Source organism: Leucopleurus acutus (assembly GCF_964270905.1).
Source record: "Leucopleurus acutus genome assembly, chromosome: 1".
NCBI lineage: Eukaryota > Metazoa > Chordata > Mammalia > Artiodactyla > Delphinidae > Leucopleurus > Leucopleurus acutus.
Window position 1 is genome coordinate 168,901,414 of NC_139142.1, and position 26,820 is coordinate 168,928,233.

At 42.0% G+C, this 26,820-nt stretch overlaps 1 protein-coding gene and 1 long non-coding RNA gene across 2 annotated transcripts in view; one reads left to right on the forward strand and one right to left on the reverse strand.

Annotated features, from left to right (window-relative positions):
• ADAMTSL3 (ADAMTS like 3) overlaps positions 1-25,716 on the forward strand; it is a gene marked incomplete at both ends in the record, with an annotated part of 539,369 nt that extends 513,653 nt beyond the window's left edge. Inside the window, 8 exon segments of the mRNA XM_082852534.1 lie at positions 2,401-2,583; positions 5,353-5,418; positions 5,421-5,468; positions 7,616-7,799; positions 12,391-12,595; positions 17,271-17,371; positions 24,695-24,909; positions 25,610-25,716. Coding sequence (XP_082708660.1) covers positions 2,401-2,583; positions 5,353-5,418; positions 5,421-5,468; positions 7,616-7,799; positions 12,391-12,595; positions 17,271-17,371; positions 24,695-24,909; positions 25,610-25,716 — 1,109 coding nt within the window.
• On the reverse strand, positions 12,653-24,782 carry LOC309970375. Its single transcript, XR_014326684.1, has 3 exons — positions 24,701-24,782; positions 24,364-24,560; positions 12,653-12,791 (listed from the first exon to the last, which is right to left on the reverse strand). It is a non-coding gene; the product is annotated as an uncharacterized lncRNA (long non-coding RNA).
• Positions 25,717-26,820: the final 1,104 nt, after the last annotated feature.

Sequence of the window (26,820 nt, forward strand, 5' to 3'; positions counted from 1 at the left end):
CATAAAAAAGCAATTTATGATTCCCCAAATGCACTATATTATCCTTCGTGTCTGTGCCTTTTTGCACGCTGTTCCCTCTAGCTAAAACAGTCTCACCACCACATCCACCCCCTTCACCTGACATGTTTCTACTTGTCCTAAAGTATTAGCTTAGATGTTCCTTCATGTGAGAATCTTTCCCCTCTCTCCAGTCTGCATTAAATACAGCTTTTACGTGCCAGTGGCATCCAGTGTTTACGTTTATCATAAGCCCTCGTGTCCTTTTATTGCAATCATCTGTTTCCCTTCAAAGGAGGGAATTAAAATTTAAAAATTAAGGCTGGGACTTCTCAGGGAGCTTGGAGAAGGCACTCGAGAATCAGACAGGTTAAGCCTACCCCATTTATTGACAATCCTCCATCTTAAGATCCTAGAAGACCACAAAATTAAGGCTTCTAAAATCAAGTTTCTTAAGGAAACTTAGTTCACATATCCTTAGCACCAGCATAAAGTCTCACATATAATAAGCACTTTGTAAACATTTTTGAATGAGTGAAATAATGGTAATGGTTTATTTCATCTCAAAATATATATAGTCAAAGCTGTACTCAAAGGAAAATTAATAACTTTAAATACTTTAATTTTTAAAAAATCCAATTAAAATAAACTAAATATTAGCCCAAAGGTTTAGAAATTTCCATGTGAGTTAGAAACAGAAGGAAATTTCTTTGATTTGACAACAGCTAACAGAAAACAAAAGCAAACAACGTGCTTGAGGATGAAACATTAGTAATGTTCCCTTTAAAGCTGGAAACAAGGCAAATTTGCCTGCTGTAACATGATTCAGCATTGTTCTAGAGACATTAGCTAATACAATGCAATAGTTAATAGAAATTATAGGTATAAATATAGGAAAAAAAAGATAAAATTGTCATTACATATAAGTGATGTGGTTGTTTACATTTAAAAAACAAAATCATTTGAAAACTATTCAAAATAATAAACTTTAGTAAGATGATTAGATACAAGATAAAGACGCGAGTGTTCATTGCTTTCCTAATTGTCAGGAATAAACAACTATAAAATATATTTTAAAAGAGCCTGCTTACTATGGCCATAAAAAGTATAAGATGCCTAGGAATAAATCTATCAAGAAATATATAAGACCTACCTACATTGTGGTTAAAAGGTAAGTTCTGGAGTAAACTGTGTGGGTGTGAATCTCAGATCCAGTGTTTACTAGCTGTTGACCTTAGAAAAGTTTATATGTGTTTATATTTGTAGAAGAAACTACATGTGTTTATATTTGTAGAAGAAACTACATGTGTTTATATTTGTAGAAGAAACTACAAAACTATATATATGCACTTGTGATTAGCACTTCTCTGTGTATTTAGGTTCTGAGCTAGTTTCGACTTGACCAGCTTCCTCAGCTGTAAGACAGAGCTAACAATGACTGCTTCCCAGGAGTTGGGAATAACCGTGAGAAAGTGTCTCAGTGTTCATGGAGCATGTGTTTTGCCTCTTGTAAGGTGCATTGCAGATGTCATGATTAGAGCGATGATATCTCTTTCTTGTCAGAAAGCCTTGCCATGTCTGCCATAGCCTCTCTAGCCAGAGCATTGCAGGAAGAAAGGACATCCTCAAAACCAGTAACCCTGCTGGATCACTGGAGGCTGCCCCAGCTCTTAAGAACGAAATGAGATTCCTCTTAGTTTCACATCCCACAGCCCAGCAAATGGCTAAGATTTCTCAAGATGTGGGGGAAGAAATTCTTTCAATTCCTCACGCTCCTCTCTGTGTCCAGAGATGTTGCTTACAGTCTGCTCACCTCTACATTGACCCAAACTTAAAATGCAATACTTCTTTTTGTTCCCTGAAATTATCCTCTTTCACAAAAGCATGGATGAACAAAATCTACTTCCCTAAAGATTTTGTATTCCACCTGAAGGGAGGAACGTTGCATTGCCTTTTGCACAGCGAACCACTTAAACATCCATATTCGATATTTTTGTTTCCAAAAGGCTTCTTTGTGACAACCCACTGCTAGGAATTTCTCTGTGTCTCTGCCTCCACATTCATCCGGCTTGATCAGCTCCTCTTTTCCAACCACTCTCCCGTTACCCCCATTCAACTTCAAATTTCGCTCCCTTCCCAATACAGAGCAAGCCCACCCTCTTTGGCTCCTATTCCTTGACTTATATACATAAACCAACCTGGTGCTCAGCAGACCAAAGCCCTTTGCTTCAGCAGCATCTGCCATAGAGGAGCTATAGAAATAGAAAGAGCTGTTTTTCCTATTATATGTGATTAAACCCATTTCCTGACTTGTGGTCAAAATGCTAAGTGGTATTTGCATATGGTCCTGTGGCCCTATTCTTAAAGGAGTTTGCCTTTGTCATATTTGTTTTTCTTCCAAAGGTGTCCCTCAACCTAATGTAACTTGGTTGAAGAAAGGAGGATCTCTGAGTGACAATATTTCCTTGCTTTTCAATGGATCCCTGTTGTTGCAGAATGTTTCCCTTGAAAGTGAAGGAACCTATGTCTGTACAGCCACCAATGCTCTTGGAAAGGCGATGGCAACATCCATCCTCCACTTGCTGGGTAAGCGTCAAATTCTTGTCGTCCTTCAAGTGCTTCCTATAATATGTACAAAGTAGGACCTGGTTTTGTTGATTCTGGGGTCAAGGAGTAAACAAGTGGACATTAAATGGTTTTAACTATTGCTGCCACTGCCCACTTACAAACGAGCACTAAATCTAATACTCTGTCTTACCAGTTCTTCTCTTAGAAGGTTGTGACTTTCTTGCTGCTCCTTCTCTGCCTAAGAACCTACGTTGGGATATAAACTTTCTGCCCAGAATCAAGATCCTTCATATTCTGCCTTTACATCTGCTTCTTTTCCCTGACCTCTACTGTAAGCTAGCACTAAACTCTGTTCTAGGCAACATGGTTTCCTGCCCTGTGTTCCAAACCCCCCTCCACACACACACCCCATGTTGCTTCCCTGGAAGTGTGGCTGCCATTCATATTGCTTACCCAGGAAAAGTGCTCATTGCACTCATACTGCTCACTGCTTTTATCATGTTGCCCCAATACCTCCCATCCTGTAGGGCCAACTGAATTCCCATTTCCCGTGTGAATCCTTCTCTGATTTTTTTGGACCTCTCCTTTCTGTGGTCTCACCCCTTGGTCCCTAAGTCCTAACACACATTGGTCTCCAGTTGTTTCCTCTTTCATTTATGTCTCCTCAGCTAAATTGTGGGTCCCTTAATGGTACAGACCATGTCTAGTATTTCTTTTGCAGTCCTAACAATATAATAGAGTATGAGGCACGCAGTAGGTGTTCAACAAATACTAATCAATTGAGTCTTAAGACATCTTGTAGTGGGGTCAGTACTGTAATTTGGGGAAGGTCATTGCAGTGAGCCCCCCGCACAGGGTGATAAGCTGGCTTCTTCTTCTGCTGTCTGTCAGGGATAAGATCTGGAGCTCACGAAGTCTTGTCACCAGAATGAGCTTTAACTTGCAGGGGTTTGAGGACTCAATAAATAATACTTCTCTTTCCCCCCCTGAGTTTGGAAGTGATTGAGAGTTAATCACAGAAGTCAGTTAGACTGACGTTAGGGATCATTTATTATTGTCCTTTGTCTCTCCAGCACCTAACACAGGTGTAAGTATTAAATAAGTGTTTCATAAATGAATAAAACTGAGTCACTGGCAGAACTGGTATGAGATTATAGAATCCACAGCCAAACTAAGAGGATGATGGAAAGAGCTTTCTCCATGGCTTTTCTTGTTGGCAGTTAGAGGAGCCCAGAGACATAAATAGATGGGGAGTTGGAATAGGTGTCATGCACAAAGCACTTTGATGTTCCTGAACTCTTTAGATATTTACAATAGCACAGTGTTGGAGGCAGTCATCTTTTTTTTTTTTTTTTTGCGGTACGCGGGCCTCTCACCGCTGCGGCCTCTTCCGCTGCGGAGCACAGGCTCCGGACGCGCAGGCTCAGCAGCCATGGCTCACGGGCCCAGCCGCTCCGCAGCATGTGGGATCTTCCCGGACCGGGGCACGAACCCGTGTCCCCTGCATCGGCAGGCGGACTCTCAACCACTGCGCCACCAGGGAAGCCCAGGCAGTAATCTTTTATCCCGTTGTATAAATTGAGGAAACCTGCTACTCATTGAAAGTTTGTACTAGAGGACTTCCCTGGTGGCGCAGTGGTTACGAATCCGCCTGCCAATACAGGGGACATGGGTTCGATCTCTGGTCCGGTAAGATCCTGCATGCCGCAGAGCAACTAAGCCCGTGAGCCACAACTACTAAGCCCACATGCCACAACTACTGAAGCCCGCGTGCCTAGAGCCTGTGCTCTGCAAAAAGAGAGGCGATTGCCATGAGAAGCCCATGCACCACAACGAAGAGTAGCCCCCACTCACCACAACTAGAGAAAGCCCGTGCACGAAGACCCAACACAGCCAAAAATAAATGAATAAAGAAATGAATAAACTTATTTAAAAAAAAGAAAAAAGAAAGTTTTTACTAGAGCCCAAATATATAGTCATCTCTTTCAGTGTTCTCCATACTGCCCTCCTTGACTCTCAGTGCTGATCAGAAGGGCACTGGTGTACCTCCATGTGGCCCTTCCCAAAGAGCCTCTGTGGTCCTCTAGGATCTTAATATGGAAGATTGTCAACAAATGGGGAAGCTTAACCTGTCTGATTCTCCAGTGCCTTCCCCAAGCTCCCTGTGAAGTCCCAGCCTTATTCCTTGCCTCTCCCCCTCTCCACTCATGAGTCTGTGTGGGTGTCTCAGTTCTGCCCTGCACGCCTCTTCTCTCAGAAGTCTCTCCAGTCAAGCAGCTTGTGACTTTGGTCACATGACTGAGGAATCAAGAATGTCTTACATCACACAATACACAGCATTCCTCCACCATCCTTCTGCTCTTACACTCATGCACTCCTCACCATGTGAGGTCCCCTGTAAAACATCACCCCTTCTGTTCCCAAAGCTGTCTGGAGGGGAAGAGCCCTATAAGCCCCAGCTGCTTCCTCCAGTCCCTTTTGGAATTCTGGTGAATGTATTTTTTCCTACCTTGTTAGTTAGGCTGTAAACCCTGAAAACATGCAGAGATGCTACATGTTAGCGTAGTTAATAACTCTAACTAAGCCCCCGTGGCTCTCCGCACACCCAGCCCCACACATAGCCCCCAGATCTGTGTGAGCCTGAGTGTCCTGGGACAGTATTGGAAAGGAATATTTCTATTGGAAAGGAATTATTTCCCAGGAGTTGTCGTCTTTCAGAACACCCAAGATGGAACAAGAATTAGATAACTTCTAATTGGTAAACAAGTGTTCCTTTTTTTTTCTCAGAACAAAGACAGTCAGGCAGTAAACTTCTATTTCCCAAGGACCATAAACAGCATATGCTCCAGGCATCCACACTGAAACCAACAGTAATGGGCCAACAAGAGAACCCCTACCTTCAGGTCTGGGATTTGGGCTTTTTTGGGGGATTTGCTGGTGGTAAGGCATGTGCTAAGAAAAGGAATTAGTTAAAAGACCCTCCATGTTTTGCACTTTGCAATAAGTAAAATTATTCCTAGGCGTCCAGCCAGCTTTTTCCTTCCCCCTCAACCTTCGGGGGTTCAACATTTTCTTTCCATATTGAACGTTTTTTAAAAAAAATTCACTCCTGAGGAAGCCCACAGAGGTCATATCCCAAATCTGCACCATTATTTGTGGTAATGCAGACATTGGTTTTCCAGTTGCAAAACAATTGCTAACTTGGTAAATATTAACAGAGGGAAGATTTGCTAAGAACTGTGCAATCAATTCTTTCATTTGTCTTCTTTCACAAATATTTTTTTCCACACATATCAGTACTTGGTCACAAGAACCTAATCTAGGTATTTCCAGCTTGCAAAACTCTTTAGGAGGCCAAGGGAGAGAGGTAGAGTTAAGAAAATCAAAAATACTTACGAGAATAAGGTGTAACTTTGTGGGTGTATTCATACAATGAAATGTTATTCAGCAATAAAAATAAAAGAATGAATGACTGATATACAGGACAATATGGGTATATCTCAAAAACATTATGTTAAGCAAAAAAAGCCAAACATACAAGAGTACGTATCATATGAAGTCCAGGAACAGATAGTACTGATGTATACTAACAGAAATGGAGAAGTAGGTTGCCTGGAGGAGAGGGAAATTGATTAAAAAAGAGGCAGGAGGAAATTTTAGGGGTGATGAAATGTTATATACCTTGCTTTGGATCACGGTTACATAAATGCATACAATTGTGAAAACTCATAAAACCACATGCCTGATATCTGAGCATTTTATTGTATATGAATTATACCTCAGTAAAAAAATGCATATATTTTTTTAAAGAAATGCATGTGTGTCCTGCCTTGAATCATCAGGGTGTCTTTGTGAAATGTGACAGAGTAGAAAGAGTTAGATTTGGAGACAGACACACTGGGCCCCAATCCAGCTGAAGGATCTTGGGAAAGTCACTTAGCTTTTTGAAGTGTCCACCTCTGCAAGTAAAACTAATCTAATTCACAAGATGGCCATAAGGATTAAATGAAAATTGATGTTAAAGTGTTTAACTCAGTACCTATCACCTGGAAAATTCTCAATAAACTTAGCTGTTTTTTAAATTTGTTTTAAATAAACTGTAATCCTGGGGGGGGCAACTAAAAATATATTCTCTTCTCCTTTGCAAATGATACCATATGCAACTTAGGACAAATATTCCAAAATCAAAAGGAAAACCGGGAAAACAATTAAGTTAGAGAAATCAGTCCCTCTGTGAGGGAGCCTGCGGACACAGCTGGTAGCTATCGATTACTTGTGATTATTACAAAAAATCTGGCACTTTCTGTGATCATACACAAATGTGTCATCATCATGTCCTACCTCGTCTTTTTACCAAGTGTCAAAAGTGAAGGAAAAGGCTGCTTGGAAGGGGGATTAAAGTAAAAACCGTTATAATTATTGGAGGGGGTCAGCTTCAACGTTTCTAAAGGAAACTCCCATTTTCACCTTTCCAGATGTCTCCAGGACAAATTATGTATGCAGTTTCAGGAATAATCTGAAATTTAGATTCAGAATTAATGGAAAAGTAAGAATGGAATTGAAATGCAACATTAACATTTCTGCTTAATCCCTGCTCCCTGCTAAACATCTTTCATTTCTCGGCCTGATCCACTTTGGAGAAATAGAACCCACGGGGCATCCTTAGGGCATCCCCTGAGAGACCCTCCACTCTTGTCCTGTTGGCTCTGCTTGGAGAGTCCTGAGGAGCCAGCGCACTGCACAGGGTACCTCCGCCTTCTCTCTGGGCTTTTTCCGGCAGATCCAGCTGGTCTGCAGTAGCCCCTCACCCAGGCTGTGGTCCGAGGGCCCCATTCTGGCTGCCATTCCCACCAGTTATTACAGTAAGCTAGCTGAGGGAAAAGGAGATTTAACGGACTCCCTTGCACTGTATGATGGTTTATTCTCTGTCTGCTACTCAGAGCACCAGACAGGCAGGTAACCAGAAAACAGCTGGCGGTGGTCTTTGGCCGGGTTGTCTCCAGCCCATCATCATTTCTCATCTGTCATGACATTCATTTTCTTTCTGCAGAGACTTTCTGGGAGCTTGGTAGCTGGACACATTGTTCTGCCACTTGCGGCCACTTGGGAGCCCGAGTTCAGAGACCCCAGTGTGTAATGGCCAACGGGCAGGAAGTGAGTGAGGCCTTCTGTGAGCACCTCCAGAAGCCGCTGGCTGGGTTCCAGCCCTGTAACATCTGGGACTGCCCCTCGAGGTATGTGTAGTCATCTCATCAGTACCAGGTTTTGGCTTGTTTTAAAATGCCCAGTCATTTGGAATTAATAACTCGACCACTGTGAGTTGTTTAGCATGTACCATACAAGGCACTCTGCTAAGTACTTTATGTGGATCACTTCACAGTCACCTCTGAGGTCGATGTCGTTCATTTTCTATTTTACAGATGGAACAACTCCCCTAGGCCGCACAGTTACAAGGGCCAGAATTCACATTGAGGTAGTCTGCTTTCACAGCATCTGCTCTTAATTGCTACCTAAATCTGTTTCCTGCACTCACAATGTACCTTAAGAGCACAGTGAAGCTGATTTCATGGGTTTACCCAGGAGATAAGTCAGTGGGCCAGATCATGAGAGGCACTAGTTAAAAGCACAGTTCTGTAGACTCTACCCCCAGGGGTAAAACCATTACTAACCTTTCTGTGTCACAGACAACACAAATCAATGGTTTTAAAAATGTCCAAAGTCAAACTCATGATCTCCACCAAATCTGATCCGTCCCCAGTGTTCCAGATCACATTGACAACATCCTGAACTCCCACTTTTCTCTCACTTCCATCCGTTCTTGTCAATTCCCACTGTTACCAATGGAGTCCAAGCCATCATCATTCCTCACTAGGACCACTCCAGGAGCCTCCTGAGTTTTGTCTCCTTTCTAGAGTGCCTTGTCCACTCTATAAGAAGAACCATCTTTGAAAACACAAACCCATGGGACTTCCCTGGCAGTCCAGTGGTTAAGACTTTGCCTTCCAATGCAGGGGGTGTGGGTTCGATCCCTGGTCGGGGAGCTAAGGTCCTACATGCCTCACGTCCAAAAAACCAAAACATAGAACTGAAGCAATATTGTAACAGATTCAATAAAGACCTTAAAAACGGTTCACATTAGAAAAAAACCTTAAAAAAAAAAACCCTAAATACAAACTCATCACGATGCTCCTCACTTGAAAAGGGAACCCTCTTGCACTGCTGGTGAGAATGCAAATTGATACAGCCACTATGGAGAACAGTATGGAGGTTCTTTAAAAAACTAACAATAGAATTACCATACAACCCAGCAATCCCACTACAGGGCATATACCCTGAGAAAACCATAATTCAAAAAGAGACCTGTACCACAATGTTCATTGCAGCTCTATTTACAATAGCCAGGACATGGAAGCAACCTAAGTGTCCATCGACAGATGAATGGATACAGAAGATGTGGCACCTATATACAATGGAATATTACTCAGCCATTAAAAGAAACGAAATTGAGTTATTTGTAGTGAAGTGGATGGACCTAGAGTCTGTCATACAGAGTGAAGTAAGTCAGAAAGAGAAAAACAAATACTGTATGCTAACACATATACATGGAATCTAAACAAAAAAACAAAAAAAATGGATCTGAAGAAACTACGGGCAGGACAGGAATAAAGACGCGGACTTAGAGAATGGACTTGAGGACATGAGGAAGGGGAAGGGTAAGCTGGGACGAACTGAGAGAGTGGCATGAACATATATACACTACCAAATGTAAAACAGGTATCTAGTGGTGGGAAGCAGCCGCATAGCACAGGGAGATCAGCTCGGTGCTTTGTGACCACCTAGAGGAGTGGGATAGGGAGGGTGGGAGAGAGACGCAAGAGGGAGGAGATACGGGGATATATGTATACGTATAGCTGATTCACTTTGTTATAAAGCAGAAACTGACACAGCATTGTAAAACAGTTATACTCCAATAAAGATGTTTAAAAAAAATAAACAACCTTCCATGCCTTCCCATTGTTCCTAGGACAAAGGTCAAAGTTCCTGGCATAGGGACTGTGTCTATCTTGTTCATTTTGTCCCCCAATGTCTAAAATAATGCCTTGCACATAGTAAGTGCCCAGTACCTATTTGCTGCCTGACCAAATAGGTGAGTGAAAGAATAAAAGTCCCTGCGTGCTTGGGTCTCAGGCTGCCTTTCTGCCTCATTGCTGTGTCTCCCAGCCTGGTTATTGGATCTCCATCCACAATAGTCTTTTTTGTCCCTTCGATATACCGTTCTGTCTCCTGACTCAGGGCCTTTGCACATACTGCTTACTCTCTTTTCACTTAGTTATTCTTATTCATCTATTTTCAGGAAAACTTTCTAGTCCCCAAACTAACCCAGACCCCTGTGCTATATGTTTTTCTATTTCCATGTCATTCTTCTGCACAGCTCTTACCACAATCTGCCTGTCTTGCCCACATACTGGACCATCGGTTCTATGAGACCCAAATCCACAGCTGGTGTGTTTAACGAGTTATCCCCAGCACTCAGCACAGTGATCGCCCCATTGTACACTCTCTAAAAATATTTGTTAAAAAAATGAATGAATGATTGAATAGCATAGTCCCTAGCAGATAATTGACCAATGATGCCATCGACTGAAAATAATGCACAACCTAAAAGTCGAGAGGTATGTTTTATTCGACGGACATTCTGAGGACTTCAGGCTTGGGACATAGCATCGCAGATAATGCTGAGAAACTGTTCTGAAGTGGCAAGGTGGGGAGTGGGGAACCAAGATATATAGGAGTTTTTGCAACAAAAGACCAGGTAGTTGGAACATCAAAATATTACTGTTAATTAAAGAAAACCAGCTATCTCAAGTTAAGGATTTTAGCGCCTTTGTCTGTATGGGAAGATGCAAGAGTCTGGGCTTACCGAAATCATTCCTTTGATGTGCACCTCCACTATCTGGGGCCAGTGTCCTGTGCTTTCTCATTCTGAGTCTCCTCGGGGTGGTGCACCGTCAGGGCAGCTGTAATGTGATGGCTTGATGGCTGCAACATCCTTTGTTTACTGACATGGCAGGCAATATTTTTGTTCACAATGCCAAAATTCACAGTAAAAACAAACAAAAAAAAAACCAAGACAAAAACCAAACAGTAGTAGTACTTACTGAGCACAAACCTGTGAGGCAGACACTATTAATCAACCTCATTTTACTGAGGAGGAATCGGAGGTGTACATAATGTTGTACAGCTCACTGCGCTGTGCAAATGCCCACCCCGGATCCATGATCTGTGCCTTGGAGGAGAAGTGGGAGGCATGGTCACACCGTGAAACAAAAGAGGTGCCTCGGAACACGTTATTAGAAGAGCCATGGATACCGTGGGCACCTTGACCTCTTTTGCAGTGCCGTAGGCACCTTGACTCTTGCATGAGCTCTTCCTATCCTTCAAAGGAAGAGCTTGTGCAAGAGTCATCTGTCCCTCAGGAAGCAGCAAACTGATGCTAGAATAACTAGGAGGAATTTGATCCAAGAAAACTGGTTTATATCAATTGTTGATTCTCACAATGAGAATTCACATTGGGAAATTTATCCTTATTTATTAAGTACTCTCAAGCCTTTAGCCACTCCTAGAAAAAACTGTCATACACTTTCATACCTAGAAGAAACAGTAGAGATCATCTAACCCTAGATCCCTCTACATCAGGGGTCCTTCACATTTCAGTGCCACGGATCCCTCCATAGTCTAGAGAAGCCTATGGCTCCCTTCTCAATCAAGGGTTTTAAATCTATAAAAATAAAATATACTTGACTACAGAGGAATCCAATTAATTATATTGAAATATAGTTACTGAAGTAGTTTCAAATGTGTGATGTAATAGGAAATTTGCTTCTCTCTTAACACACTAAATAACAGGATCTACTAGTACAATTGATTTTGAAATGGTGATGAATATAATTGCTGTTTTGGATGCCTGCCACAATTTTCATGTCATGTGAAAGCAGCTATGATTTCTATTGCTAACAAAATCACAGGTATTGCTATTACTACTAGATGTTGTTGCCTACATTTTTACAATTGAAGGCAATACAATTGCCGTTAGAGTTTAGTGGCAATAAAGATGTAATCCTTTTCCCATCCAAGTCCATGGTTCCCTGGCAGAACAATGGGGCTCAGGTTAGGAACCCCTACTCTTCAGTATCCTGGTGGCAGCTCGAACATCTTGAGTGACAGAGCACCCAATATCTCCAAGGTGTCCACTTCCAAGTTCAGTCTTCTATAATCATTATGAACTTTAGGGTCAGATAAATCTAGAAGCAGTCCCAGCTTTCTTGGCATGTTAGTTATGGGACCATAGCTATTTAACCTTGTGGACATCGCTGTCCTCATTGCAAGAATGGGAACAAGATGACAATTACATTAGAAAACATGCGAATGTCTCAGAGCACAAAGAGCACATAGGTGATTTAGTAATATCCAGTAATATTCCCTTTGCTTTCAGTGAGTTGAAATCCACCTTTTTGAAGTTTCCACCTAATTTTGCCCTAGCTGTACTCTATGAAGCCACACAAGTCACGGCTCCTTACATACTTGAAGACGGCTCTATCCCACCCCTATGTTGCTTGTCTCTACGTGGTGATTCTGTTGCTTCTCTGAGTAAAAGAAAATCTGAGCATATGGCTGGGAGTTATCTGTGCTGCTGCCCATTTCCAGAGAGACGTGTGAGGGCCCTGAAACAGTCATCATCTTAGGATCAATTTTTCCTTTGGAAGGCACTCCCTGTTGGATCTGTCCTACCAGTCCTTACTAAGCTCCTGTAGTTTTTGTTCTTAGGTGGTTCACGGGCACATGGTCAGAGTGCTCTGTGTCTTGCGGTGAAGGATTCCGCAGTCGGCAAGTGACCTGTAAGCGGACAAGAGCCAATGGGACTGTACAGGTGATGCCTCCGAGAGCATGTGCCCCCAGAGAGAGGCCTCTGGGAAGAAGCCCCTGCTCCAGTCACCCGTGTGTTCCAGGGCTTATTGAACCAGGGAACCAGGTAATGCTGACAAATCTAGTGTTTTGAAAGTATGATCATTTACTATAATCATACACTCCCTGTGGTGAAACCCATGCATCAAAAAAAATTAAAAAAGAGACTTCCCTGGTGGTCCAGTGGTTAAGATTTTGCCTTCCAGTGCAGGGGGTACAGGTTGGATCCCTTGTCGGGGACCAAGATCCCACGTGCTTCGTGGCTAAAGAACCAAAACATAAAACAGAAGGAATATTGTAAGAAATTCAATAAAGACTTTTAAAATGGTATACATCAAAAAATAAAATAAAATAAACCCATGCATCAGGGCCCCTCCGCACGGGGGAAGAGGAGAGCCCAACTGCTGCGTGACAGTCATGAAACTCAGCTGCACAGGGACCTTACCACACCACGCACAGGCTGGTTCACGGGACCTTCTTATCCTTTCATGGGCCTCTCTGTTGTAATTAACACAGGCTGCAGGGACCAAAAGTTCCCCTCGGCCCTTCTGAAAATGTTCGGTAATGTTAGTGCAGGAAGGTGCTTCACACTTCCTGCATTTCTGCCCTGCAGTGCAGCAGTTGTTGCTGCTGGGAGTCATTGTGCTAATTCTCTTAGGTCATTTTCCCCTTTAGTTGTTCTGATTAACTCCAAGCACTACATGGCTACACACTTGTCTAACTGGAAAATGCACAGCCCCAGTTCTGTGCAGGGATGATGCAAAGCAGAGTGTGATACATCTTTCTGGAGCATCAAGTTTATTAACTAGAATTGGAAGAACCAAGGATTTCTTCGAACAAGAACTATCCCCCTCCCCCCCAACACGGAAGACAGAAGAGTGGGGGAGGGGAGACGTGCCCCAGGAATGACAGTCCAGTCTCTGAAGTTTCACCCAGGTGGGGATTGAGGGGCGGATCTGCAGCCACGGTGGCCTCTCTTTCGGTCGCCTGGGCTGCTCCGGACCATCCTCTGAGCTGGCCAGGGTCTTGGATATGATGCTTATGAAGGCCGTGCAGAGAACACACTCATCTTCCACTGGACTGGGACCCAGGGAGCGCGGCGGCCTGACCTTCCTGCCTCCGTCATCCATGGGGTTCAGATGGGCTCACTTTATTATGATGCCTCTTGCTGGGAAGCTTGCAACAAAGGTGTTTTAATATCAAGTTCCTGATTCTCCCAGCCACCTCTTGCTTTTTCTGGCTGTGGCCAGAGGGAGTGGATGAGGACATACTCTCAGGCTGCCCAGCGTGGGAGGACCTTCGTGTTGGATAGATGGATTTGAGGCAATAGGGACAAGAGCAGGCTTCAAGAAAAGGAGCAGAGGAACACTAGTAATATGTGCACAGAAGTTTCAGAACCGGTATTCCAAATACCACCTTGAATGCTGTTATAATAAAAAATACCTGGGAAAAAATGCTTAAGAAATGTGTAGTAGACCCTGTCTTAGTCTGCAGGGCACCATAAGAGAAAACCACAGATTGGGTGCCTTAAACAGCAGAAATTTATGTTTTCCCAGTTCTAGAGGCTAGAAGTCCAAAATCAAGCTGCTGTCAGGGTTGGTTTTGGTCAGACTTCTCTTTCTGGCTTGTGGACAGCCACCTTCTAACTACATCCTCACATGGTCTCTTCTCTGTGCACACACACACAGAGTTCTGGTGTCTCTTCCTCTTCTTATAAGGACACTATTCCTGTCAGATTAAGGCCCCACCCTTATGGCCTCATTTAACCTCTAACCTCCTTAGAGACCCTATCTCCAAATGCAGTCACATTGGTGGCTAGAGTTTCAATATATAAATTTTGAGGAGATACAAATGGGTCCATAACATTATGCCCTTTGGTCCCCCCAAAATTCACGTCCTTCTCATGTGCAAAATACACTCACCCCATCTCAATATCCCCAGAGGTCTTAACCCATTCCAACACCGATTCCAAGTCCAAAGCCTCATTAAATTTCACCTGATCAGGTATGGGTGAGAAATGACACATAAAATTAACCATCACAGAACCTATAAAGAAAAATGTAACACACTGTTGAAACACATAACAGAAAAGTTGAACAGTCCATTCCTTTAAATGAACTGAAATATGTAATGTAATTCCAATTCAGATTACAGTAGAATTCTTTTTTCGGAACTTACAATAGTTTTGACATTCATATGGGAGAATGAGTGAGGACAAGAAATTTTTAGAAAAGCAAATTACTAGAGGTATAGAAAGACTTTCCTTATCTGATGTCAAAGCGTGCCGCAAAGCTCTTGTAGTAAAATAGTGCAGCATTAGTAGAGGAATAGATGTGAGTCATGGAATATAATTAGAGTACAGAAACAGACCCATGTAAAATGAGTTTAAAGTTCAAAGGCAGCTCATCATAGAGGGAAGAATAGTTCAAAAAAAAATAGTATAAAACTACAGAAAGTTTTTTTTCCCCAGACATTAAAGAAGATCTAAATAAATGAAAAGACATCCTATATTTATGTATCAAAAGACTTAATGTTATTCAGATGACAGCACTCCCCAAGTTGATCTACAGATTCAACACAATCCCTTTCAAAATCCCAGCTTCTTTGCAGAAATTGACAAGCTGATCCTAAAATTCATATGGAAATATAAAGGACCCAGAATAGCCAGAACAATCTAGAAAAAGAACAAAGTTGGAGGGCTCAGACATCTCAGTTTCAAAACTTACTACAAAACTGTAATAATCATGAGAGTGTGGTACTCGCATAGCATAGACACATAGACTGATGAAAGAGAGTTGAAAGTCTGGAGATAAATCCATGTATCTATGTCAACTGATTTTCTGCAAAGGTGACAAGACCATTCAATGGGGAAAGAATAATCTCCTCAACAAACGGTGCAGGACAACTGAATAGCCACATACAAAAGAAAGAACTTGAATTCCTAGCCTACAATATACAAAAAATTAAGTCAAAATTTATCAGAGACCTAAACTTAAGAGCTAAAACAATAAAGCTCCTGGAAGAAAATTTAGCCATAAATCTTCATGCTTTGGATTAGGAGATGGTTTCTTAGATATGACACCAAAACATAAGCCACAACAACAACAAAAATAAATTGGACCACATCAAAATTAAAAACTTTTTTTGCTACGAAGGACATGATCAAGAAAGTGGACAGCCCACAGAGTGGGAGAAAGTATTTTAAAATCATATATGTGAAAGGGAACTTGTTTCTAAAATATATAAAGAACACTCAAACTCAATAATAAAAACACAAATAAACTAATTAAAATATTGAAAAGGATCTGAATAGACATTTCTCCAATAAAGACTTACAAACGGCCAATACGAACAGGAAAAGAAACTTAGCATCATTAGTCATTAGGGAAATGCTAATCACAAAGAGAGATAGTAGTAAGTGTTGATGAGGACATGGAGAAATTGGAACCTAAATACTTCGCAAGCGGGAATGAAAAATGGTCTAGCCACTTTGGAAAACAGTCTGACAGTTCTTCAAAAGGTTAAATGTATGGGTTACCATATGACCCAGTAATTCTACTCCTAGGTATGTACCGAAGAGAAATGAAAACAGGTTCACAGAAAAACCTGTACATGAATGTTCATAGCAGCATTATTTATAAGAACCAAAGAGTGGGAATAACTCAAGTCAAACCCATAATAAAACTCCAAAAATTAGAAATAACTGACAGATAGATAAATGTGGTGTATTTGTACAATGGAATATCATCTGGCCATTAAAAAGAATAAACTAATATGTATTACAAGGTGATGAACCTTAAAGACATTATGGTCAGGGAGGGAAGGCAGACACAAAAGACCACATATTGTATGATTCTATTTATATGAAGTGTCTACAATAGGTAAATCTCTAGAGAAAAATGTAGCTGAACAGTTGTCTAGGCCTGAGGGGGAGAGGCCATGGGAGGAATTGGGAGTAGATGCTAAAGGGTACAGGGTTTCTTTTGGGGATGGTGATAATGTCTTAAAATTGATTGTGGTGATGGTTGCACAACTCTAAAAACCATTAAATTGTATACGTTAAACAGTGACTTGTGCAGTATGTGAATTATATCACAATATTGTTGTTAGGAAAAAAAAAAGATTGTATGAGGGAAATTGGTCAACTAATGTAGGAAAAACAAGTAAAATGAGAGCCCAGACTCACGGCGTACATCAGAATAAATTCGGACTTGATTAAAGTGCTCAGTGTAAAAGTAATTAAACTGGACTAGAACTACCAGGATGGGAAAGACCTTTTCAAGCATAAAACAAATTACAAGAAAAATTAATAGGTGTTATGAGTACAGAAAAATTTAAGAACTGCATGTCAAAATATTTTTTTCTGTAATTAAACTCACCTCAACACATAGCCTTCATTTTTGCTCTGAGCAGGAAAACCCAAACTTGCCCATGGCTTATGGTTTTAAGCATAGTCATTTCTGAACCTAAGCCTGGTCAATTACAGATTGGCCCTGTCCTTTCCCCTTCTGCCCAGAGGTGGTCTAAGTTTCTGGGGGAAAAGAGGAAAGGAAACTTCTGGCTCTAAAGGAGGGCTGTCTGGTCCTTAGAGCTGGGCTTACATCCTCCCTAACTTCCCTCGGGTACAGCTGATCCCCTGCAGCTAGTCCTTAGCAATGCCGCCGCAGCACATGGTTTTGGAACCCCAGCATGCATGCATGAGCTCCCAGTGTTGTTTATACTGCATTGTGCTTTTGTTCCAGTGTCCTGGACGTTGCCTGGGTCGCGCTGTGAGGATGCAGCAGCAGCATCATATAATTTGTCAACACCCCAACCGTTCTGAGTCCGGATGTGATGACAGGAGGTACCGGCCCCGCCCTAGGGCAGCACACAACCTCTGCCACCTCAGTAGTGACTATGACCGCCTGAAAGTGGCATCATCTGTCCTCTATACCACCTCTCATAATGGACAGTTCCTACTAAATTATGATTTCTCATGGTGCCATCCTCAATAGTATGTATTATACCAAAATACTCATTAACATGTACTATTTATCATCACAAATTATTTGGATGTTCAACATATAGAGACACCCCAAAGAGAAAGGAAAAAGTAGCATTGAGAATAGACAGGTATTTTTTCCTCTATATACAAAGTTGATGAAGCCTAATAATATTTCATTTAGGCTTACAGATTAAATCTGTAACCTAGTGTTTTCTATGAACTACATTATTCCTTTGTTTAGAAACTGTTTGATTAGGACGTTGGCACAGAATAACATCCAACGTTATTAGCAGAGAATAAAATTTACTTTAGCAGAGAATAAAATTAACTTTTATCTTGTTAAGGGGCTTACACAAGAAAAAAAATGCTTCCCTCTTTTATAAAAGTCTGAGCTGATAGATGATTTAGGGGTAGAAGAACTTTGTTCCCTGAGGTCACTCAGAGGTCACCCAGACCCCTTCCGTCTGGCGACTCCACCACCCCAGAGGAGCGTGCTCCAGCCAGAGAAAGTGAGGAGAAAGCCAAGAGGGCACACTAATGGGGAAATTTGGAGTTCTACCACTCTCTTCTTGTGTAACCTTGGACTACCTAACCTCCTAGTCTGCACAATGGGGTATTATTGTCGGTGCGAAATTATGCTAGGTTTTTTTTTTTTAATTGAAGTAGAGTTGATTTACAATGTTGTGTTAATTTCTGCTGTACAGCAAAGTGATTCAGTTATACACATATAGACATTCTTTTTTTTAAATAGTCTTTTCCATTATGGCTTATCATAGAATATTGAATATAGTTCTCTGTGCTATACAGTAGGACCTTACTGTCTATCCATTATATATAAAAACTTACATCTGCTCACAACAGCCTTCCACTCCATCCCTCCCTCAACCTCCTCCCCCTTGGCAACCACCAGCCTATTCTCTTATGTCCGTGATTCTGTTTCTGTTTGAAAGACAGGTTCATTTGTGTCGTATTTTATTTTACTTTATCTTATTTTATTTTTTGGCGGTACACGGGCCTCTCACTGTTGTGGCCTCTCCCGTTGCGGAGCACAGGCTTCGGACACGCAGGCTCAGCAGCCATGGCTCACGGGCCCAGCCACTCCACAGCATGTGGGATCTTCCTGGACCGGGGCACGAACCCGTGTCCCCTGCATCGGCAGGCGGACTCTCAACCACTGCGCCACTAGGGAAGCCCTGTGTCATATTTTAGATTCCACACATAAGTGATATCGTATGGTATTTGTCTTTCTCTTTCTGACTTACTTCACTTAGTATGACAATCTCTTGTTGCATCCATGTTGCTGCAAATGGCATGATTTCATTCTTTTTATGGCTGTGTAGTATTCCATTGTATATAGGTACCACATCTTCTTTATCCATTCATCTGTCAGTGGACACTTAGGTTGTTTCCATGTCTTGGCTATTGGGTGCATGTATCTTTTTGAATTATAGTTTTCTCCGCATATATGCCTGCGAGTAGGATTGCTGGATCACATGGTAATTCTATTTTTAGTTTTCTAAGGAACCTCCGTACTGTCTTCCACAATGGCTGCACCACCTTACACTCCCACGAACAGGGTAAGAGGGTTCCCTTTTCTCTGCACCCTCTCCAGCATTTAGTATTTGTAGACGTTTTAATGATGGCCATCCTGACTGGTGTGAGGTGGTACCTCATTATAGTTTCGATTTGCATTTCTCTAATAATTAGCGATGTTGAGCATCTTTTCATGTGCCTATTGGCTATCTGTATTTCTTCTTTGGACAAACGTCTGTTTAGGTCTTCTGCCCATTTTTGGATAGGGTTTTCTGTTTTTTTTTTGTTGTTGTTGTTGAGCTGTGTGAGCTCTTACTTTATCTTGGAAATCAAGCCCTTGTCGGTCGCATCATTTGCAAATATTTTCTCCTAGTCTGTAGGTTATCTTGTTTGGGGGAAGCTTTGATTAATTGGTTTAGTGTGAAGCACTTAAGCAGCCTTGGTCATAGAAGATGCTCACTCTATGGCTCTTCCTTCCTCCTCCACATCCTGAGTCTTGCTGGAGAAAATGAGATGACCTTGACAACTGGCTCTGTTTCTATTTTGAGCCTTCAGTAAGGTTTGGCAATGTAGGGTCAGCTGCATTTCCTATTCCCAAAACAATTCCAGCCAGAACCATTCTCCTCAAATGGAAAATGTCTGGAACAGCTGCCCTTATTCTCAACAGAAAACCCAGTTTCCAATTTTGTTCGGAAGATGGAGACCACACACAGATTGATAGGTATCATCCCAGATGTTTTACTTTGCATGCTCAAAGATATATTTATATTACAAACACCTACGTGGTTTGAGCTTTCTTTATAACATACTGGATATATTTTTCTGAAACTTGTTTTTTCTGCTTATCAATACATTATAGAGCTATTTCCCATCCAAGTACATGAGTCACTTTATTCTTTTGAATTGTTGTACTTAATGTTACCTCACTCCATTTCTAATGGAATTTGATTGTTTCCAATTTTTTTGCGATTACAAACAAATGCTGCGGTAAACATCCGGAACATCTTTATGCACAAAGGGTAATATTCTTATGGGATACATTTTAGACATGGACTTGAATTGACAGACATGCTCATTTGGACACTACTAAATAACCATCAAAATGTCTACACCAACAGTATATGAGAGTCCCCCTTTTCATCAACTTTATATAGGTTTTTCAATATTTTAAAACTTTTGCCAATCTGATGGATGAAATATCTTATTGTAATTTGTACTTTTCTGGTTACTTTTTACATGACTTTTGGCTCTTTGTATTTTTTCTCCAACCCATCCACCTTTTTCCATCTTTACCACCATCACCCCTGGCCAAGCCATCCAACTGGTCTCCCTCCACCCATCCATGCTCCTTTCCAACCCAGTCTCCCCACTGCAGCCAGAGTAATCTTTTCCAAAATGCAAATCTGATCATACCACCGCCACACCCCGTCTCCCTGCTAGATTAACATCACTTTAGAGGCTTCACTTGCTCTTAGGGAAAAGGTTGACTAAAATCCACAATGTGCCCTATAAAATATTGCACGGTCAAGTCCTACTTCCCTGCACACCCTCATTCGAGACCTCAGTCTGTCTCACTCTTCCAGCCACTGTCCTTCTTTCAGTCCCTCGGATACGCCATGAACTTTCCAACCAAAACAAGAAGCAAAAAATAGAATAGAAAGGATAAAAGGCATGGAAGGATCTATCACGAGGATATCTGATTAAGTGGGGTTTTAGAGAAAGAGATATGGAAATGAACTGAAAGGGTAGACATAAAAGAAGTAATAGAAGAAAAATTCCTAGACCTGAAGGGGGAAAAGAGTAAAGTTGCCTTTCATTTTCTCTATTGTTTCTGCTTCCTCCAGGGTTGGCTGTTCAGCTTTTAGTACTAGTGTCCTAGTACTTTTCTTTCATGCTGTTAGTTTTCCCCAAATATCTGGTGGTTTATGGAAGAAGGACTAGGTTACTTTAGAGAGCTTCTCTGGGTCTCTTTTGCAGTTTTCTGGCCTCATTTCCCCCCACAGACCTCTTCTGCTGACTGGGCATGCTTCCTGTGAGCTCGCTGAAGGTAGGTGAGGTACTAGATCTCATTTTACAATGCAGTGGGTGGGCTGGAGACCCCCAGTTGCCATAGTACGGCCTCAGTAAATATTAGAGGGTGTGTTACAAGGAGTAACATTGTTAGTGGCCACTGGTAGAGAATCAGTGGTGAGCAGGTCATCTGCTAGCCTCTATTATTGGCCCTGGGAAGGGTTTGGGAGGTGTGGCTTCCACTGAAAAGAGTTATAAAGGGAGTGAGAATTATCAGGGTAAACTAGCCCACATTATGGCAAGAAGACAACACAGGGATCTGAGGACGTGCTGGAGGACCCAGAGAGTTTGTTCCCCAAAGAGGTAATTCCTAACCTCAGCCATGAGTCAGAATTCCCTGGGAAGTTTCTTTAAAGATTCTTGGGCCTCAACTGGGACTTAATGAATTAGAATCTTGGGGAGGAGTGGAACCTGCCAATCTGTATCTCTTTTGTTCGTTTGTTTGTCTTTTGTTTTTAATTCTTTCCTAATCTATGTCTTTTTAAAGCTGCCTACATACCTCTGATAGTAAGCCAGACTTGAAATCTACTGCCCTACAGAATCAGTAGTTCCATCTGGCTGATGATGAAACGGGTTATTTGAGGTAGGAGCAGAGCTGGACTGAATAGGAATGAGAAATTAAGACAGACTAGTAGAAACAGGGTTACTGTTATGATTTCTGCTGCCATTTCTACTTTCATGTTTTGCATAGAAAAACACGAGTTCCAATTGTGTGCACAGTGTTGGTGCCCAGACTGTGTCCCCCTAGCTCAGGCATCCCCATCCCCAGTCCCATCCCTGCCCGGAAGGAAGTGATGCTCTCTGCTGGACCGATCTTGCATTCTTTTACTGGGTCCTCAATGACCAGCCTCTTGGGTTTCAGCATCTGCCTTGGTCTCTAGCTCCTTGCACCCCCCTCACCTTTCATATTTAGGAAGCTAAATAGTTTCTTCTGACTTCCCACTGGCCCTGTCTTCTAACAAAGCAGAAAAAGAGGCTGTATTAGTTAAGGTCCTTTGGGCTGGAAACAACAAAAGTCAACTTGGAATGAGTTATACAAAGAGGGTGGGAGAGTTCTTATTAAGATAGGACCACCATTCTCAGAACAATTTGGTATCTTCTAAAATGTCTTCTTTGAGTATCCCTGGAATATTTGTTCAACTGTTTTCAGTAGAAAAGCTGATCTCTGCATAGGGGATGGCTGAAGAGTACTCAGTCTCTGCCCTCTTGTCCAAAGCAACTCAACTTTTGGCCCCCTAAGCTTCATACCCACTGGAGAAAACAAAAACCCTGCAGTTAACAGGACACCCTCATCCCTTTTCCTCTTACAAATCTTATAAACAGTTTGATGGGACAGTATTAAGTAAACCCTTTGATAGAGTCTCCCCCTACTGGCTAATCAAAGTATTGCTTCCAACTATGTGTAATAGTCTCTTAAGAGAAGTTCAGGTGATCAGAATTTTCTCCACCTTATTACATTTCCAGTGGTGTTTCAACACTCCTTATGGATTATGTGCGCTGATAGGGAGCCTTTTATAGGAACACAAAAATGTCTCGATCCAAAGGGATAATGCTGTGAGACCTCAGGAAGGACTGTAACCAAGAAATGAGGAGTAATTTCTCCTCTCAGCTCTGCAGCTCTGTGTGTTTCTGCTTCATTCTTTGTTCTTTCTGAATGTTATTTTATTCTACTTCTCTGGCCCATGTGGCAGAGTATGGCCACCACTACTCCAGCCTTCAGGTTTATATGTCTTGTTCCAGCAACTTCCAAGTTCCTGGGAGAAAGACAGTCATTGAACCAGCTCAGGTTAGGGCCCTCTTCCAGTCATCTTAGGGGATGGGGAGACATTCTCATGTGGTACAAGTACATCAGTTCCAGGAACCCTGCCCGAGGGAACAAGAGCAGATACCCCAAAGTGGGTCCACTAAGGTGGCTCACGCTCCAGGGTAAATATCTGTTCAAAAATCAGAGGGCATTCAACAGGCACATGAAAAGGTGCTGAACATCACTAATCATCAGGGAAATGCATATCAAAACCAGAATGAAATATCACCTCACACCTGTCAGAATATCTGTTGTCAAAAAGACAACAAATAATAAATGCTGCTGAGGATGGGAAAAGGGAACACTTGTACACTGTTAGTGGGAATGTCAGTTAGTGCGGCCGCTATGGAAAACAGTATAGAGATTCCTTAAAAAGGTAAAAAGAGAACTACCAGATGATATAGCAATTCCACTCCTGGGTATAAACCTGAAGAAAATGAAAACACAAATTCAAAAAGATTGGGCTTCCCCGGTGGCACAGTGGTTGAGAGTCCACCTGCCGATGCAGGGGACATGGGTTCGTGCCCTGGTCCGGGAAGATCCCACATGCCACGGAGCGGCTTTCCATATCTTTCCATAATAGATATGGAAAGATATGGAAACAACTTAAGTAGCCATCAACAGATGAATGGATAAAGGAGATGTGGTACATATACAGTGAAATATTACTCAGCCATAAAGAATGAGATTTTGCCATTTGCAACAACATGGATAGACCTGGAGTGTATATATGCTTAGGGAAGAAAGTCAGACAGAGAAAGACAAATATCATACATATGCTGTCACTTATATGTGGAATCTAAAAAATAAAACGAATGACTGTAACAGAAACAGACTCATAGATACAGAGACAAACTAGTGGTTACCCAGCGGGGGAAAGGCATGGAGGATGGGCAAGACAGGGCTAAGAGACTGAGAGGTGTCAACCAGTTGGTATAAAATAAATAAGGTACAAGGATGTAATGCACAGCACAGGGAATATAGTCAGTATTTTATAATAACTTTAAATGGAGTATAAAGTATAAAAATATTGAATCACTATGTTGTACACCTGAAGCTAATATAATATTGTAAATCAACGATACTTCAATTAAAAAAATTAAGTAGCTACTGTGTAGGGTAGTTGTGAGGATTAAAGGAGTCAATCTATGTAAAGTATTTGGAAAATTCTCTGGCACATGGTTGTCAAATAAATATACACGTACAGTGGACCCTTTTTGACAACAACAAAACAGAGGACATTAACTTTCTATTCTGTTTTAAAGAGTAAGGAGGCTAGAAAGAGATCCCTCTTCCCAAAAGGTCTTTTTTATCTCTCACTACGAGTTATATAGTGTGTCCTAAATGTAAACTAGAGCACTCCTCTTAGCAGAGAAGGTTGCTCACAAACAAATTCATACTCATACCAGAATATATTTCAAGTGCTTATATAAACGGAGCTTACAGTTTGTTAACAAATGTGTCTTTCTTCTCTTCCTTAAATCGATCTGCTCCAGCTCATCAGGAGAGTGTGTCTTTTGAGGTGTGTGCCTTGATGTGGTGCCAGAGGTTCACGGAAACACATGGTTTGCTTGCCTCTATTGAGGTTGTGATTCCTCCACCACTTTGCTTAGTCAGCCAGGAACAATGCAGATGAGTTTCCTGTTGAATAAGGTCGTAATTGTCAAGCCTTTGCTACACTGAAAGTACAGTACAGTAAAAGGCTTGATCCCAGCAAGAAGTGACACCCCACTTTCTCTCATTGTCCACCTTTTTGTTTGTTTTTCTCATTTCAGACCCACCTTTTGGAGGAACTGCTCGTCGCGGGCTTGTGACACATGTTGGCACGCAGGCCCTTGGAGGCCCTGTACGTCAGCCTGTGGTCAGGGCTTCCAGTCTAGGAAGGTGGACTGTGTCCACACGAGGAGCTGCAAGACGGTGGCTGAGAGACGCTGTGAGCCGGGAAAGAAACCCTCTTCCTGGCGGCACTGCCTGGGGCCTTCCTGTGATAGTACGTACCCCTCTCAGGTATTGCAACCACCCCGAAGCCTTGTGCAAACCGGACCGCATGAAGCCAACCTTGCCAGGGTCTCGTCCGCAGGGCCATTCTGAACTGATGTGGTATCTTGGGACATCAGGAGATTAGCTGCTTTGATGTGGGTGCAACTTGGTGTCCTTTAGAGAAGAAAATAGTTGACTGAGTAGGGTGGTCGGTGGCCTTCTAACAAGCACTGCGAGCCTCTCCACAGTCTCTTTCTGCCTTGGAGTTTCAGCCCCTCAGACAAGGCTTCCTTGGATGGGATTGGGCAGGTGTGTAAATGCCCTGAAGTTATGTGGGAAATGTAATCATATATATTTTTCTAGGGAGAGGTCCATTGCTTTGATAAGTTTTCCCTGGGGTTCATGACACCCCAGAAGCTAGTGCTGCTGTCAGCACTGGGAGGAGCAGGTGGCCTGAAGGGCTGTGACGTCCCCTGAGGGCATCGAGAAGCCACATGGCCTAGCTAAGAAGTGAGTCCAGGGCACTTCTGACTCTAGTGCCAAGCAGTGGCCCTAACCCAAGCCTAGCTTCTTCGCTTCCCCCTGTGATCTCAGTTTCTGCTTTTCATAAAATCATGTACTTCCTTTTAAACTAGGTCTCTAATGAGCTATGTGTTAAATGGATATATATATATATATATATATATATATTTTTTTTTTTTTTTCTGCAGGAGGCTGCACAGACACAACTCACTACTGTACGTTTGTAAAGCATCTTAATTTGTGTTCGCTAGACCTCTACAAACAAAGGTGCTGTCAGTCGTGTAAAGAAGGATAAAACTTTTAGGGGGTCCTAATGCCACTGGGAAGATGAAACAAAATGTAAAAGCTCTCTTCCCCATGTAGCTGGCACAAAGACACGTATTTCTTTACCAAAAAACCCTCTAGATTCTACAATCAGACAGAAGTCGATGCAAATCACCACTGTTAAAATTTGGGACTGTCATTTCCCCATGGCCGGTTTTTAATTCCAACTCTTTTAAATGATATGTTCCAGGACTAACATAAAATACTGTAGCAGGCACACCATTGCACGTGGGACCTCGTCCTGTCCTTCTAATCAGGAAATCACCAAGATCACCTGTGCATTGTCACGAGCTGCCTCTTCCTGTGATTTATAGACTAGTAGAGAGTACGACATCCTGAAGGCTTGAGAAACACGGCAACTGATGACTTCTCTCAGTTTTAGGGTTGCAACAGGTTTATAAGGCATTTACATTTTAGAAGCTCTGGCCAGTAGTTGTTAAGATGTTGGCTCCAATGGCATTTTTATGGACCCTTACGTTTAGTCTGTGAAAAGGAGACAGTCACTCTGGACAGGCTTGTGACCCTGACTGATCCAGACATCCTGGAGGAATGGCATCTTTTCCTTGCTCTTAGAGAACACTGAGTAAACATTGCTGCCATTTTTGCAACTACGGAAATCGATCTGTGACCAAATGAGGCATCTTGGAAATTAAAGGAGATGGAAAGTTAACCTCTTCTACTGATTTTGAAGTATATTCAAAGCGTTCTTTTAAGAGCTGTGTATGAGGTTTTTCTCAGCACTATTCTCTTGCACACAAACAGAAAAATCAAAGCCTTGTTAGACCGAATTTATGCATAAGATAGTATTCCTAAGGATTTTTATTTTGGAAAAATTATGAGAAAGTAATCTAACTATGAAACATGATAGCTGAAAAGAGCTGTTTACAGTAAATAACTTTTAATTTGAACTGATTTGTCAGTAAATCCAAAGCGAATTAGCATTAGGCTGGAAGGTACAGTTAGGATGAGAAGTTAAGAGTTAGGATTTGGTGACTAAGTTTAGGGTTCATTTTAGTTTTAGCCTTGGGTTAGGTGAGAGAAATGGAGGTTCACTTATTGTTAAGGCTAGAGTTAG